Below are 15,272 nucleotides of genomic sequence, written 5' to 3' on the forward strand. Positions count from 1 at the left end.
ACATAGACTTTTTCTTGGCAAAGGAGGCTACCATTTTTCTTCTTTGTTAGATCATGAGCCATAGGCATAGTAGCATTTTATCTTCTATGTGATCTAGCATAAGTACTTAGCTTCTCTAGTTTTGAATTCAGTGTCCTCTGAGGTCTCTTCCTTCCAGCTCTAGAGTTTTGAACAAATAGCAAGAATGATAGAATTAATCATTCTGCCAATAACCTATATGACAAAGTGCTGCTCTGCAGCTCCCTTTACAAAAGAGGCACCTTTTTCTCTAGAGGTTATATGTCCCTGCCAGCTAGCTCTGTAAAAGATGCAGGGAGGCCTCCTGTCAGAGAAGCATTCTTCAAAATTCATTCATTCCTTCTCTTTCCCCCACTCCCCCAATGTGGACATCTCATAAGATCTGGCTAACTTTTAATCTTACTCGTGAAGAATCAAACCATTTATTTCAGGAGAAATAGTTAAAATTATGCTTTTCATTAGGTAAGTGAGATAGCCAATCTTTAACACTATACGCTATTACATGAATTTCCTAGGAAAATGACTTGTAAGAAAAATCACAAAATTCAGACACAGGTATGATTTCCTTCTTTTTGAATCTTTTGACTAATAGCTATTATTTATCACCTATTAGATGTTAGGTTTCAACACCTTTAAGCTTCAACACTTTTAACACCTGTGTAAAATAAAACTAAGTCTGTATCTTTAGTAGAAAAATCTACTTTTTCATTTCATTATTTATCTGACAGTACTTTTGCCTGCCCTTCTCCAATGCAGTTAAAAGGAATCATGGTATATCCAAGCCAGGACATTTTTAAAAACCCAGATTCTTTTCTTACTGCCTACCATTCTGGAGTATAAGTGTAAGCTGAACAATGAGATAAAGACAGCACTTATATTTTCATCATTGCTTGGGTTTTCTATTTACCCCGAATCATCATACAATTGTAATTCATGTGCTGGATATCATGGGTCTCACTAAATTGACACAAATAAATAAAGACTACAGTTTTTTAACCTGGGCTTGCTAGCTTTTCCATTCTCTAGTTTGTCACAAAAAGGATGTTTCCAATACTGAGTCCTGTCCTGTTCACCAGCTATTTGTGATGTAATTCCACGTAATTTGGCTGATAGTGCTTAAGACGATTATATCTTGGTGAAAAATAAGCCATTTAGATTCTTAGAGTTGTAGGACAGTTAAATTTTTTTCTTAACTTAGATTTTCTTTCTCTGCCTTTATCCTCCCCAGAGTACTATTGTTATAATAGCAGCTTGTTCCCTTCATCTCCTCAGATAATTCATTCCCCCCTTTACTCTAACTTCTTTCTGGATTGTCTTTACTTTCACATTTTTCCCCTTCCCTCCCTCCATTTTGTACTTTCCCCAGTCCAGGTCTTTTTCTGTCTCTTGGCTCTTTTTTTTTTCCTTACCTCTTCCCTTGGCTATGAGCTGAAGGCTTTCCTGCCATTAAAGGGTTCAAAGAGCTCTCTCTAATATTTCACCATGGATAAGAAAATAACCCAGAGGTCCTTTTTCCCAGGGTCAGTCACCTAGAACTGCAGTTCAAGTGCTCTCTGACTCATCAGTCTCTTCTCCGTCCTCACTCCCCATCTAATCAATAATTTCAACTTCCTCTGGCCTTTGTACAAGAATATTTAATATCCCTTTTAGATTTTGCAGTTACAGAGCAATAAGCCACAATTGTCTTGGTGCACAGACAGTAGTATCTAATGTTGCTATTATTACTTTGGTATAATTTGCCCCTTAAATCCTGTGGGTGCAAATTTCTTAATAAGAAAACTTGAATTAGTGAGGACCAGAAGATACTTCCAGCATAATCAGCGCTTTGCATGAAAACTGTATAATTAAGCTTTGCATGTGGTTTTTGTTGCTCGAGTGAAAATTATTCCAGGAAGTAACAAAATTCAATTCAAAATTAGATTTTGGTGAATTGTTTTATTTAACACAGTTTCTGAGTCTACAAGACCTTCCAAACCAATTAATATTTTTCCTTAAATTCAAATGGATGCGATGATATGCAGATTCTGGCATGTGTATGTTTAGGTAAATTCTTTTTGTTGTTTTTTCTTTCTGCTTTAAGTAAAATCCCCAACTGCTTTTGCAGTGTGATAGTTTTGATATCCATACAAATCTCCTTTTCTAAATTGTTTCAGTAGAATTAGAAATTAAATTTGCCAAAGTTAGTTTTGCATTTGTGTTTTAACACAGACACATACACACACCTGACTGTGTATGTTAGTAACTCCTGGTTGATTTCTGGAATTCTTTAACTTTCTTTGGTCTTTTAGAGAATCCATGTACAAAACAGACACTGATGAAGAGAGAGCCTCCTTACAGAAATCCATCAGTATTACCAGTGCCTTGCTCACAGAAAAGGATGCAGAACTGGAAAAACTCAGAAATGAGGTGCAGTACAATCTAGAGATGAGTCTTCATGCCACCCTCATTTATTACAATTCCAAGCCTTAGTTTTTATAAATGACTTTTATTCCAGGTCACAGTGCTTCGGGGAGAAAATGCTTCTGCCAAGTCTTTACATTCAGTTGTTCAGTCGTTAGAGTTGGACAAGGTGAATCTGGATCTGAAGGTGAAGAATCTGGAGATGAAACTTAAAGAAAACCAGAGGCAGCTGAGTGGCTTTGGAGGTAAGAACAGTGGCAGTGGTTCAGCCTTTCAGGGTGACAACAAGGCTGCTGGTGGACAAATTGAGCACCCAGCCCAGCACAGGCAAGGAGCCCCCAGCACTAAATCAAGCCTATGTTTTTGTAATGTGCTTTACTATGTGTTCCGGCTCAGTCAGATGGTGGGGAACCAAAAGGTCAAAGGGCATTCTCTGCTTTTAAAGAAATCTAGTCAAATAGAAGGGATAGAATAGTAAAACACAAAGTACAAATAGATATCTGACAAGCCAAAGGAATCAATGGGAGGCTTGGGGGAGGAGTCCCCAAGATTGACCACCTTTACTTTGCCTTCTGTTAGCAAGGAGATAGTGAAGTTCCACCTTCCAGCTGGAGAGTGGGAAAAAGTGCTCTATAATGTTGAGTTTGGGAGGCAGAGGGTCTGGGTTCAATTCTGATTCTGTCCCTTAGAGGATCTTGGGAAAGGCCCTTCATCTCCCTGGGCCTCAGTTATCCCCTCTCTAAAATATAGGTGCTGGACACCATGACTTCTGGAGGACCCCTTCAGTTCTAGGTCTGTGATCCTCTTACCCTACCTGTCAATGATTCTTTCCTAGTAGCTGAGCTGCATATTGTCTGGGAGGACAGGTTTGCACATAGAAGGACAGAGGCAGTGCTATTCAGATCTACTTCATTGTGACTTTGACTTTTTCTCCTCTTTCTTGTTCACTGGGAAGATTTGAGGGGTCCCCATCCAGGATGGCTTTTGATTTAATATTGGAGTAAACAGAAAAGAAGCTTTGACAATGGATGTCATCAACCAGGTTCAATCGAAGAGTTTAGATAAGACAACCATGACCTTTCCTTGGGCCTCCTTCCAGACTGGCTTCCTTCTGACAGCTAAACTCCAAATCTGAAACTTCTAACCATCTCTCATTGTGGTCCAAGTGCTCAAAGGAGTAGATTCTTCTGCCAAGGCCTGGTGTTCTAATCTTGAATAAAGTGAGGCTGGACCTGGTCCACTCTCGGGGGGCACCAGAGGAGAAGTTGTTTTTATTCTGGCTCATCTGCCCCCATCTAGGAAATTTCCAAATAGATTTCTCTAAGATGTCTATGAATATGGAGGGAAAGAAAGAAGCATCTATTAAGTTTCTACTTTGTGTGAAGCACATCCTCAAAACCAGGTTTTAAGTATGTGCAGTTAGCAGCTCCATTTTTACAGATGAAGAGACTGAAGCAGAAAGGGTTAAATGACTTGTCCAGCATCTTCAGCTGATAAATATCTGAAGCCAGATTTGATTCAGATCTTTTTGACTCTTTTGTCCCACTTAGATTATCTATGGGTAATAAGATGCTCCCAGTCCCTTGCTAGCATTTAAGGTAACAAATCTATATTTGGTAGAGGCCAAGCTTATTTTATCCCACAGGAAGTATAAGGTATAATGTATTTATGGAGGATATAGACAGAGAGTCCATCCAGCATTCATGGAAATCCCTAAACTTTCCTTGGAAGGAAAGGAAACACTGGTGTTGCTGAGGAGGTGAGGGTGGGGGACAACCCCTTTGACATCCTGGTGAAATCCTTTCTCCCACAAGATGTAACATAATCTCTTCCAGACTCATTGTGTCCTCCACTTTAAGATCCCAGATGATTTGCACAGTCCAAACTCACGGTCATAGTTGGGGTATTTAGATCTGATCTCTTGCTCCCTCATGTTACATTCTTAGTGTTTTCTTTCACTATTTTAAATTTAAATTTTATTTTAAAATTACTTCCTAGTCCTCCTCTTTCTCCAAAAGACACACTGCTCCAGAAGACTCTCTCTTTAGAAGTTTGGACTGTTAAACTTGAATTTACTCATGAGGTAGATCCCAAAGTTGACACTGCCAAAGAGACCTCCCTTCTCCTCTCAGCAGGAGGTTGGGCACCAGCAACATTGTTCATGAGCACTGTTGCTGCTTCAGTCAGGTTGTCTCCTGGCTTTGGTGATCTCTTGGGCTGAGAAGATCCAATCTCAGAGCTTCTCTCAGGCCATGGAGGCAGGCACACCTCTGCTTCTATGAGTGCTTTCCCTTGGCATCAGGAAGGATGAGGGGATGCCCTTTCCTTCTTCCTGACCCTGCAGTCATTCAGAAAGACAGGAATAAAGAGCAGAGGTGAACAGAAGGTAGAGCAGTTCAGCTCAGAGGTTTTCTGACCATTGACTCTCCTAAGAGTTTGAGCCAACTCAGTCCCTGGTGTCCAATCCAGAGCTATCTTTGTTCTCTTCACAAGGGGCCCTCCAGTGACTCTGTCCATACTCTATGAGCAGGGATTCTTAGAATCCAAGACTTATTTTAAAAAACATTTTGATAATTGTCTTAAAATTTGTTTGATTTCCTTTGTAATTCTAATGATTTTATTTTATGCATAATTGACTTTACAGACTTTATCTTAAGACCACAAAAAGTTGCAATTATTTTTCCAAATTCTTTTCTTTTTCTTCTTCACTTAAGGTAATTCTGAAGAGGAAGAAAGAGCTCAAGAGAGTCAGGTAAAACCTTTTTTTTCCTTTATTTAAAATAATGCCCCAAGTAGAGCATGTTTTTAGGGGGAAAAATATTTTTTAAAAGTCAATATTTAATTTTTAACATAGGTAGGCTGTTTTACACTTTAAAATATAATTTTACATCTGGAAGCATCCATCTTTCATTTAAAAATTGGGGACTTAGGATATTATAATGAAGTTTGAATCTGTTGTGGCTAATTATGATATAATATATGTTAAATGCATTTTAAACTGCTACTAAATGCTACTGAATATCTATCAATATCACCTGTAAGAAAATATACGTTTTTCCCCCTACTAATCACTAGGATGGGGACAGTGGGGAAGAAGGAGCAAGTGTTTAAATAGAGCTCCTGTAATTCTGCCTCTAGAATTATCTTTGTTTGCTTAGTTGCCTCTGGTAGCAGTAATGCCCTATTAACATTGTTTTCTCTTTTTCCCCTCCCTCCTTTGCTTCTGCTCTCGTCTGCTGCTGACCACGCTTTCTTCCACTCAGCAAATGGTTTGTTTCTGTTTCCTAAGCTTTTATCTGTGGTTATTTGCAGTTTCCATCCCTATACTTAAGTCCATTTAATGATTTTATTCTCCATTTGCCCCCACACCAGAAACTCCCCCTTATTATAATCCTATCATGAAGTTTCTAGCCAGATGGCAACCTAAAAATATCTGAGATGTTTGGGAAATGAAAATGGATGTTGGAAGCTCTGTTCTAAGGGAACTTGTTGCTCCTCACTCTAGAGGGATACTCTGCAATGATAGATTATATTGGTCTTTTTTACTTTCCATAATGGAAAAGCCAAAGAAAAGGCTGATGAAAATCAAGGAGCCTAAGAGTGTATTTATAGACTGCAGATGAACCTCCTGAGTAATCAAAGTTGGTCTGTAGTCCATGCTATTTAAACATGGAAGAATTATTCGTGACATTAAGCATTTATTTATAGGAGAGACCAAAAGTACTATTGACCTATTTTATTTTGGTGATCCTTCAATTTGAAAGGATGCTTTTTCCATTAGCCTCACAGTCCTTGTCATCACATTTTGCCTTCAATTCCTTCTTCTCAGTGTACCTCTTCATCTTTCTAACCCCAAAGGAGTTTCACCTGCAGTCTGATCTCCCCCCCCTCCATTTCTCTGACACTTCTTAGACTTTTTGCAATTGACAGTGGCAGTTAACATGGTGTTGAATACTAGTATTATGTGAGGAAGGAAATGAAAAAAGTCAAGCCTTGTGCCACGTATACATAAGTAGAGTCCTAAGATTCCAAGGTTATTGGAGAATTCTCAGGTCATAGAGGCAGGCATGCCCTACTCTGTAGGGGCTTTCCCTCAGGGCATCAGGAAGAAACAAACATCTACATGACTGTTATTTTAAAAAACGACACAGTTCATCAGTTTGATTCCATGGGATATTTGGGAAACACTATAGCACACTCATTGCTATCAAATTATCCAGTAAGACATTGGACTACCACTTTTAAAAATCAGCATAGTTCAATTGAAACTGAAAGAAATCTATTAGGCAGAATTTTAATCTTGTTTAAAATCCTTAAGTCATCCTAAGTTAAGATCCCAGCTGGTGATTCACTTTGGATGCATCTAACAATGCATCTTGTTTGCTAATGACCTGTGTTGAACTTCTACTTATAGTATAACTTCCTGCTGCTTAGTGGTAATATGTCCCCATGTCTCCCTGGTATGCCTGCATTTGACAAGCTTGTCAAATTTTATAACATATTTTCCTATTCCTTTTTGTTTTCAAATGAACCAGATTGATTTCCTGAATTCAGTAATAGTAGATCTTCAGAGCAAAAATCAAGACTTACAGAAGAAGATAGAAATGATGTCAGAAACTGCTTTCAATGGGAATGACCTGAATAACTATGACAGGTATTTAGTACTAATGTAAGATTCATTATCATTACAAGAACTGGTTCTTCAAAATTAACAAGGGGAAAGTACTGACAGATTTTTTTTTTCCCAAAACTAGAATCTATTTGAAATCACAAATATTTAAGTTTTAGAGGTGGAAAATAATTTTCTGGGTAGCATACAATTTAAAAAAGCAGGTAATAGAACAGTCTCTCATAATAGGATTTTGTTTTTGTTTTTCTCTAAAAATTTTATTTATTTTGAGTTTTACAATTTTCCCCCTAATCTTACTTCCCTCCCCCACCCCCCACAGAAGGCAGTCTGTTAGTCTTTACATTGTTTCCATGTTAGACATTGATCCAAATTGAGTATGAGAGAGAAATCATAGCCTTAAGGAAGAAGCAAAAAGTATAAGAGATAACAAGATCAGACAATAAGATATCAGTTTTTTTTTTCTAAATTAAAGGAAATAGTTCTTGGACTTTGTTCAAACTCCATGGCTCTTTATCTGGATACAGATGGCATTCTCCATTGCAGACAGCCCAAAATTGTCCCTGATTGTTGCACTGATGGAATGAGCAAGTCCATCAAGGTTGATAATCACCCCATGTTGCTGTTAGGATGTACCGTGTTTTTCTGGTTCTGCTCATCTCGCCCAGCATCAGTTCATGCAAATCCCTCCAGGCTTCCCTGAATTGCATTCCTCCTTGGTTTCTAATAGAACAATAGTGTTCCATGACATACATATATGACATACACATCCATGACAAACCACAGTTTGCTAGGCCATTCCCCAATTGAAGGACATTTACTTTATTTCCAATTCTTTGCCACTACAAACAGGGTTGCTATGAATATTTTTTGTACAAGTGATGTTTTTACTCTTTTTCATCATCTCTTCAGGGTTTAGACCCAGTAGTGGTATTGCTGGATCAAAGAGTATGCACATTTTTGTTGCCCTTTGGGCATAGTTCCAAATTTCTCTCCAGAAAGGTTGGATGAGTTCACAGCTCCACCGACAGTGTAATAGTGTCCTAGATTTCCCACAACCCTTCCAACAATGATCATTATCCTTTCTGGTCATCATAATAGGATTTTGTGAATAGAAAAGATAGCACCTCTCACAGCTAGGTGATACCATAATATACAAAGCACTGGTTTGGGAGTAGTAGTCAGGAAGACCTGAATTCAAATTTGACCTCAGATATTAACTGGGTGACACTGGAGGATTTTTTTTTTTTTTTAGGATTTTGCAAGGCAAATAGGGTTAAGTGGCTTGCCTGAGGCCACGCAGCTAGGTAATTATTAAGTGTCTGAGGCCATATTTGAACTCAGGTACTTCTGACTCCAGGGCCCATGTGCTATCCACTGTGCCACCTAGCCACCCCCACTAGGTGACACTGGAAAAGAAATTGAATTGCGTCTACCTCAGTTTTTATCTATAAAATAATTATATCTCCCAGGGTGATGCACACTGTAGGTGCTTAATAAATATTGGCTATTATCATCATTATTTTCTACTTTAAATGAATGCGGGAAAGCTATTGCATTTGTTAAAGTGAGTTCTCTTAATTGATTCTTGTTGGAATGGCAGTGATGACCAGGTGAAACAGTTCAAGAAGAAACCTCGCCTTTTCTGTGATATTTGTGACCGCTTTGACCAGCATGACACTGAGGATTGTCCCACCCAGACCCAGGTGTCAGAGGATCCCCCCCATTCCACCCACCATGGCAGCCGGAGTGAAGAGCGTCCCTACTGTGATATCTGTGAGATGTTTGGGCACTGGACCACCAATTGTAATGACGACGAGACCTTCTAAAGCCCCTACGCCAGTAATGTCATCTTTTTCAGATGCACACACGCTTGGACAATGTACCACCAGCATCTGTGTGTGCAGACTTCAGGAAGATTCACATTATTTTTGATCCTTGAGCAAATCTTATAAAATAATAATAATATGTTAATCTTCTATGAACAACCCTTTTTATTTCTTCATGCTAAAGTTGAAATAATAAAAAGGTGAGCTGTCACCTTTTATTTGTCTTCTTTATGTATTTGATATTTAATAAGACATTTGCACCAGATGCCATTATGTTACTTATCCATAGGGAAACCTCATGGAGCAGAGAACTATCCTTACGCTATCTTATTTAAATAAAATTTAAAATTATGCTGTTAATTTTCATATTTGCACTAAAAAGTTTCAAGGCTGCATTTGTACATTTAGATTTTTTTTAAAATAGCTTTGACACTGGAATGAGTTGAAAAAGTGTTCCTTCCACCGTACATTTTCATCTACTCATTTAAAATGTTTTATTCTTGATCAAAGAATTTATGAGTTCTATGTGCTGCGCTACCTGGATGTCAGTAGTGCCTTTACTTCAGGCTTGATATGTTGTGTAATTATATAAAATCATGAAGCAGGTAAAGGGAAATGAGGACCCCACAGAGTCACTGTGGGGACAACTTATGACCTGGAGGCTGCAATCTTACTCTTCTTCCTGGAATTTCGGTTTTTTCTTTTCATTTTTGCATAATCTCAGCTTCTATATATTGTGTATATATATTTTTTAAAAATCTCTATTTTTGGGAAAAAAACATACAGGAAGTTTTGTTTTCAGGTTTTTAACTTTATTAAAGAAAATAAATCAAATCTCTTACGTTCACTACAACATACCTGCCTAACCCAGAAAAAGCACCACATGGCTTTGCAACTATGAAAGTTTTTATTTAGCTCCTTTAAAAACCTGTACATTGGTGGGGTTTTTTTCCTAGAAATTCATTTCTCCTTCTCTCCTGTTGCTATTTCCCCCAGCAGCCAATTACTTAATGAAGCAAAATTTCAAGAAATAAAACACTTAGGTTAACCAGTTTTTAGTCTTTCTCCCTGCTCCTTTCCCTTCTGCTTTCTCTTGTTTACTGTATTTTTAGATGAATGTAAGTTGGGAAATTCAACAAGAATAATTTTGGATTTTCTTGTAGCAAAAATATAAAAACCTCATCTATCAAAAGTTTCTCAAACAGTTCAAATTATTTATCTTCTATTGAATGTCTCTTAGAATATGTAAAGAAATAAATATGCCATTGTCTTCCATTCGATGTGTACAATATGGATTTACTTTCTTCTACAATTGTATATATATGCCTTTAATGTATTCCCCTTTTTCCCAAGATTATAAACTGCATATTTGGCACATGAATATATTTTTAAAGGGAAAAAAACCATTTCTGTAATCATCTGAAAGTCTGGGTTACAGGTGTATGATAATAGGAATTGTTCTAAGAAGCTAAACATGTAAAGCAGTATTAAACTCTGGACAACTTGAGTGTTCTGTATCTACTTTAATAAAGGATTATTCTTTTGTTGGTGGTGGTAAATCTGGGTTACTCTGGGAGTGGTTGTGGCTTCTATCATACTAGATTTAAAAAAAAAAACAAAAAGATTTATTAGGCTAACGTGGCTACTCATTCCACCTAAATTGCTCCTAAATTGCTGTGGCTCAAAATTTTCCTCCTTGCAAGATCTATCTGCTCTTCAGAATACAGATACATCTTCATCTATCACTGGTCCCAAACTTGAAACCTTTCCAGGGTAGAGAGTAGTGTTCCATTACATGGCATCATAGGATCCCAGAATAGGAGAGTGAGGGGGAACCTCAGTGGCCCTCTAGTCCAACCCATACCCCAAAAGAACCCCTACAAAGCAGCTGTCTACCCTCTGCTCAATCCCACCTCTTAAGGCAGGCAGCTCCATTCCACTTTTAGACAGCACTCATTAGAAAGTTTTTCTTATCAAGAATAAATCGACCTTTTTGTAACTTCACTTATTGCTCCTGCTTGGTTCTGTCCTCTGGACCCGTAGAAGAAATGTGATCCCTCATGCACATGGCAGCCTTTCAGATACTTGAGAATAACTCTCAAGTTACCCTCTGAATGTTCTTCAGGCTCGAGAATCCAGTTCTTCAGAGGCGGCTAGGTGGCGTAGTGGATGAAGCACCGACCCTGGAGTCAGGAGTACCTGGGTTCAAATTCAGTGTCAGACACTTAATAATTACCTAGCTGTGTAGCCTTGGACAAGTCACTTAACCCCATTTGCCTTGCAAAAACCTAAAAAAAAAAATACTCATTATTATCATTATTAAGGATCCAGTTCTTCAGTCCATCCTCATGTGTCAGGGCACTCAAAGCCTTTCACCATTCCACTTGCCCTCCTTTGGAACTCTCTGGTTCATTGATGAACCTGCGGTAGCCAGATAAGGTCTGACAAAGGCAGAGTCTAGTGGAGCTCTTACTTCACCATTCCTGGAAAGGATGCCCCTCTTAGTGCAGCCCAAGGCTGAGTTTTTTCCAGCATACCTGCTGTCTTAAATTCAGCCTAATGCTCTAGCTTATCAGGATCCTTTTGGATCCACTGTGAGCTATCTCTCCCAGATTAGTCTCATCTGCTATAATTAGATGAGCATACTATGTATGCATTGATGTAAGTTATTGATAAAACATTAAATAGCATAAATCCCTGGAATATTCCATTGGAGACCTCCTGTAAAGTTATTTTTGAACCATTAATATCATGAGTCTGGCTATCAAATTCACTTTATGAATCCAGTTTTAACCCTTCCAGTTCTTTTTCCACAAGATGACAGATAACATTATCAAAAATTTTCTTAAAATATTGGCAAACTATATTCATAACATTCCCCTCTCCATCTACTAGTTTAGTAATCCTGTCAAAAAAGGTCTGGCATGACATTTTTCTAAATGTTTACCAGCCCTCTCTTCCACAATCTGTTAATAGCATTTTTCCAAGAATCTTAAGTCCCTGGCTTTATTTGCCCATCTCAAGTTTTACTGTACTTCCATTTTCCATATAACCTTTCAGATATTATTGACAGGTGTCCAAAAATCAAATCTATCAAGACCCAAGTTCATCTGGAGAGGTGACTTTAAGAGAATAAGGGATGATGTGGATGTTGCCATTCCTTTATCTACCTTGGATATCAAATGTTCTGTCATTTCTAGTACAGAACTCATTTCAGTTCCTGCATTTGCTGGCAAAGTCCTCTCCAAATGAGTGATCATGTGACATCAATAATCCACACTAAAGAAGGGATAAATTGCATTTATGCATAAAATTTATTTGACCACTCTCCAATCAGTGAGTTTATGCTTTATTTACAGCTCTTTGCTATGTTCACAAAAAAATAAAAATACTATTTTTGTGTTAAAAAAAAGACTAAAGGGGCGGCTAGGTGGCACAGTGGATTAAGCACCACCGTCCCTGGAGTCAAGAGTACCTGGGTTCAAATCTGGTCTCAGACACTAATTACCTAGCTGTGTGGCCTTGGGCAAGCCACTTAACGCCCTTTGACTTGCACAAAAAAAACAAAACAAAACTAAAGGGATAAAAAGCAAAACCACATCTAAGACTTCCATGTCCAAATAGGATTGTAATAGTTATTCTGTAAAGCTGACTGAGGCATCACATGCCAAAGACAGTGGGAATAGGGGAGTGTTTGCTGCTCTCCAAATCTGCACAACTGGGCTACTGGCATGGAAGCTCCTAAGGCTACTTTCCAGTTTTTCCATTTTGCACAGGATAAATTCCATCTCTGGCCTCATCATTGCTAATACTTAGGTTTGCAATACTAATACTTTTAAGATTTGCAAAGTGCCTTACAAATAGCTCATCTGACCTTCACAACAACCCTAGGAAGCTGAAAGATGCTAATCAACATGGCCAGTGTCACATGGCTAGTCATTGTGGATTGGGAGTATAGGACTGAAAACAATACTTTTTTCTCCTTGTCTGAAAAATACCCCTTTTCTCAATACAACCTAGGATCATAGCTTATGGGGCAAGCTCATTGTTCAAAAATCCACCTCCAACTACTATTTAGTCACACCTCCTCCATCTTCCACTTGTGAGTTGAGTTTTCTGAACCTAGGAAGACTTTACATTTATCCCTCCTGTGTGTGTGTGTGATCTAGTCAATATGCTAGGCTATTAAGATCTTTCTGACTTCTGATTCAACTCATCTGCCCATCTCAGCAATATAAATCAGCAAGTTTGATGAACCTCATCTACACTTCTATCCAAATCACTCATCAAAATGTTAAAACAGCTCAGGGCCAGGCATTTCCAACATTGGAAATCTCTTTTATTCATCCAATCATTTGATTAACTTCTAGTCCACACCTCTCTATCTTTTCCACAAGAATGGTATGTGACATTTCATCAAATATTTACCTGAAATCTAGGCAAATTATTCTGAATGACTAAAAAATCCTATCCAAAAAAGACTGGCTTGATGGGGTCTTGGTAAAGAAAAGTAGCTTTTTGTAACAACCACTTTCTTTGCTAGTTGTCTTGCCACTGGACTCTGATGACCAAAGGAGAAAATGAGGCTGAGGACTGCACAATGCTGCCTCACTTAAATATGATTTATGAACAAGTCAAGATAACCCTCTTGATGTCATTGGTCCTCTTCAAGAATGAAGTCCAAATAGCAACCAGCAAACTGAAAGGAATGATGGACATAAGTGATCTAGATTTCTAGCAAAGTTTTTGATAAACTTTTTCATACTAGTGAAGAGAGAAATTTAAAACTAGTTGGACGGCCAGACATAAGACTAGTCAGTGGCAGACAGTGCAGAAATTGTGTGCTGCTTGTTCTGATATTTATTTTTGCATCATTGACTTGGATAAAGACAAAGTTCATCAACTGTGCAGATGATAGCAATCTGGGAAGGATAAGTAACAGTGGATATAGGCCAGACTGGGATGCAATGTAGACTTGAACCTGAATACAAAAAGTCAAATCCACAGCCCTAGGTGGAGGGTGGGGGGGAAGGAGGCATAGTTGGACAGCAGGTATGCTGAAAAAGACTTGGAGGTTTAGTGAAGGGCAAGCTCTCCATGAATCAGTGTGCTGTGGTCGCTGAAGCATCCGGAATCCAGGACCCAGAGCAGCTGGAGGAGCACACCCCCTTCTTCTCCATCCCCTTCCCTCCTATCAAGTCTCATTTCAGACACTTGATGGGACAATGTTATTTGCTAAATTCTGAACCTTCTCCCAGCAAACTCCTGGTGGGGAGATTATTTCCCTCAAGCTGGTGGGGGAAATGTTTTGTGTTCCACTCTTAAAGGATTAAAGTAAATATCTCTTTGTAAAAAATTTTAAAACCAATGGGGCTGTTGGAGGTAAAGGAAATGTCTACCATCCACCCCAAGTTTCTAGGTCAGAGATGGAGACACTAAAGCCTATGGAAAGTAATTTCTTCCAAAGACACCCGTGTGAATAAGGAAGCTCAGGATACCGAGGTTTAAGGCTCTTGAAGAACCTTTGACTGTTGGTTTGGAAAGACTTGCATGAATGAATGCTGAGTGAATTGAGCACAAGCACATGAACATGGGGCGATCAACCACGATGGCCTTGTCCATTTCAGTGATACGATAATCAAAGACAATTTTAAAAGACTTATGATGGAAGATACTATCTGCAGCCAGGGAAGGAGCTGTAAAGGTTAGGTGAAGCACAAAAGCTACTTATCTTCAAATTTTAAAAGTTATCTTATGTATTATGTCATTTTTGGACCTGATTCTTCTCGTGATCAATATGGATCTATGTTTAGTGTAGTTTTAAATGTAGAGCCTGTATCAAACTGCTTTCTGTCAGGAAGGAAGGAGAAAAAAATAAAACTCAAAATCCTTTTTTTATTTTTGTATTTAGGTTTTTGCTAGGCAATGGGGTTAAGTGGCTTGCCCAAGGCCACACAGCTAGGTCATTAAGTGTCTGAAGCCGCATTTGAACTCAGGTTCCTGACTCCAGGGCCGGTGCTCTAGCTACCCCAAAACTCAAAATCTTGCAAAAAAAAAAAAAAGCAACGATGGGTAAAAACTACCGTTGCATGTAGTTGGAAAAACAAGTAAATTATTTTTTTTAAAAAAACCAAAATCTTGGGCAGCTAGGTGGCGCAGTGGATAGAGCACCAGCCCTGGAGTGAGGAAGACCTGAGTTCAAATCCGGTCTCAGACACTTCATCATGACCTAGCTGTGTGGCCTTGGGCAAGCCGCTTAACCCCATTTGCCTTGCAAAAACCTAAAAACATAAAAATGAAAATACAATAAAAAACCAAAAACTTGAGTTTCGCTCTGCCCAACGAATGGAAAGGCTGGAGCCAGGGTCAGGCCCCTTGAGCCGCTGCCTCAGTTTCTC

The 15,272-nt window shown here is 38.6% G+C and overlaps 1 protein-coding gene across 6 annotated transcripts in view; it reads left to right on the top strand.

Moving 5' to 3' along the window:
• The window catches only part of CLIP1 (CAP-Gly domain containing linker protein 1), a 143,458-nt gene extending 132,331 nt beyond the window's left edge, over positions 1 to 11,127 (top strand). For 2 of the 6 annotated variants that reach the window (XM_074205520.1, XM_074205521.1), the window contains 5 exons: positions 2,307 to 2,424; positions 2,513 to 2,663; positions 5,133 to 5,170; positions 6,954 to 7,072; positions 8,649 to 10,846. In XM_074205520.1, the coding sequence (XP_074061621.1) occupies positions 2,307 to 2,424; positions 2,513 to 2,663; positions 5,133 to 5,170; positions 6,954 to 7,072; positions 8,649 to 8,874 (652 nt within the window). In that variant the 3' untranslated portion in view covers positions 8,875 to 10,846. Of the gene's footprint in view, positions 1 to 2,306; positions 2,425 to 2,512; positions 2,664 to 5,132; positions 5,171 to 6,953; positions 7,073 to 8,648 lie in introns of all 6 variants that reach the window. The other 4 variants (XM_074205525.1, XM_074205524.1, XM_074205522.1 and 1 more) reach the window with 4 other exon arrangements.
• The last annotated feature ends 4,145 nt before the right edge of the window (positions 11,128 to 15,272 follow it).

This window comes from Macrotis lagotis, chromosome X, assembly GCF_037893015.1.
Source record: "Macrotis lagotis isolate mMagLag1 chromosome X, bilby.v1.9.chrom.fasta, whole genome shotgun sequence".
Classification (NCBI taxonomy): domain Eukaryota; kingdom Metazoa; phylum Chordata; class Mammalia; order Peramelemorphia; family Peramelidae; genus Macrotis; species Macrotis lagotis.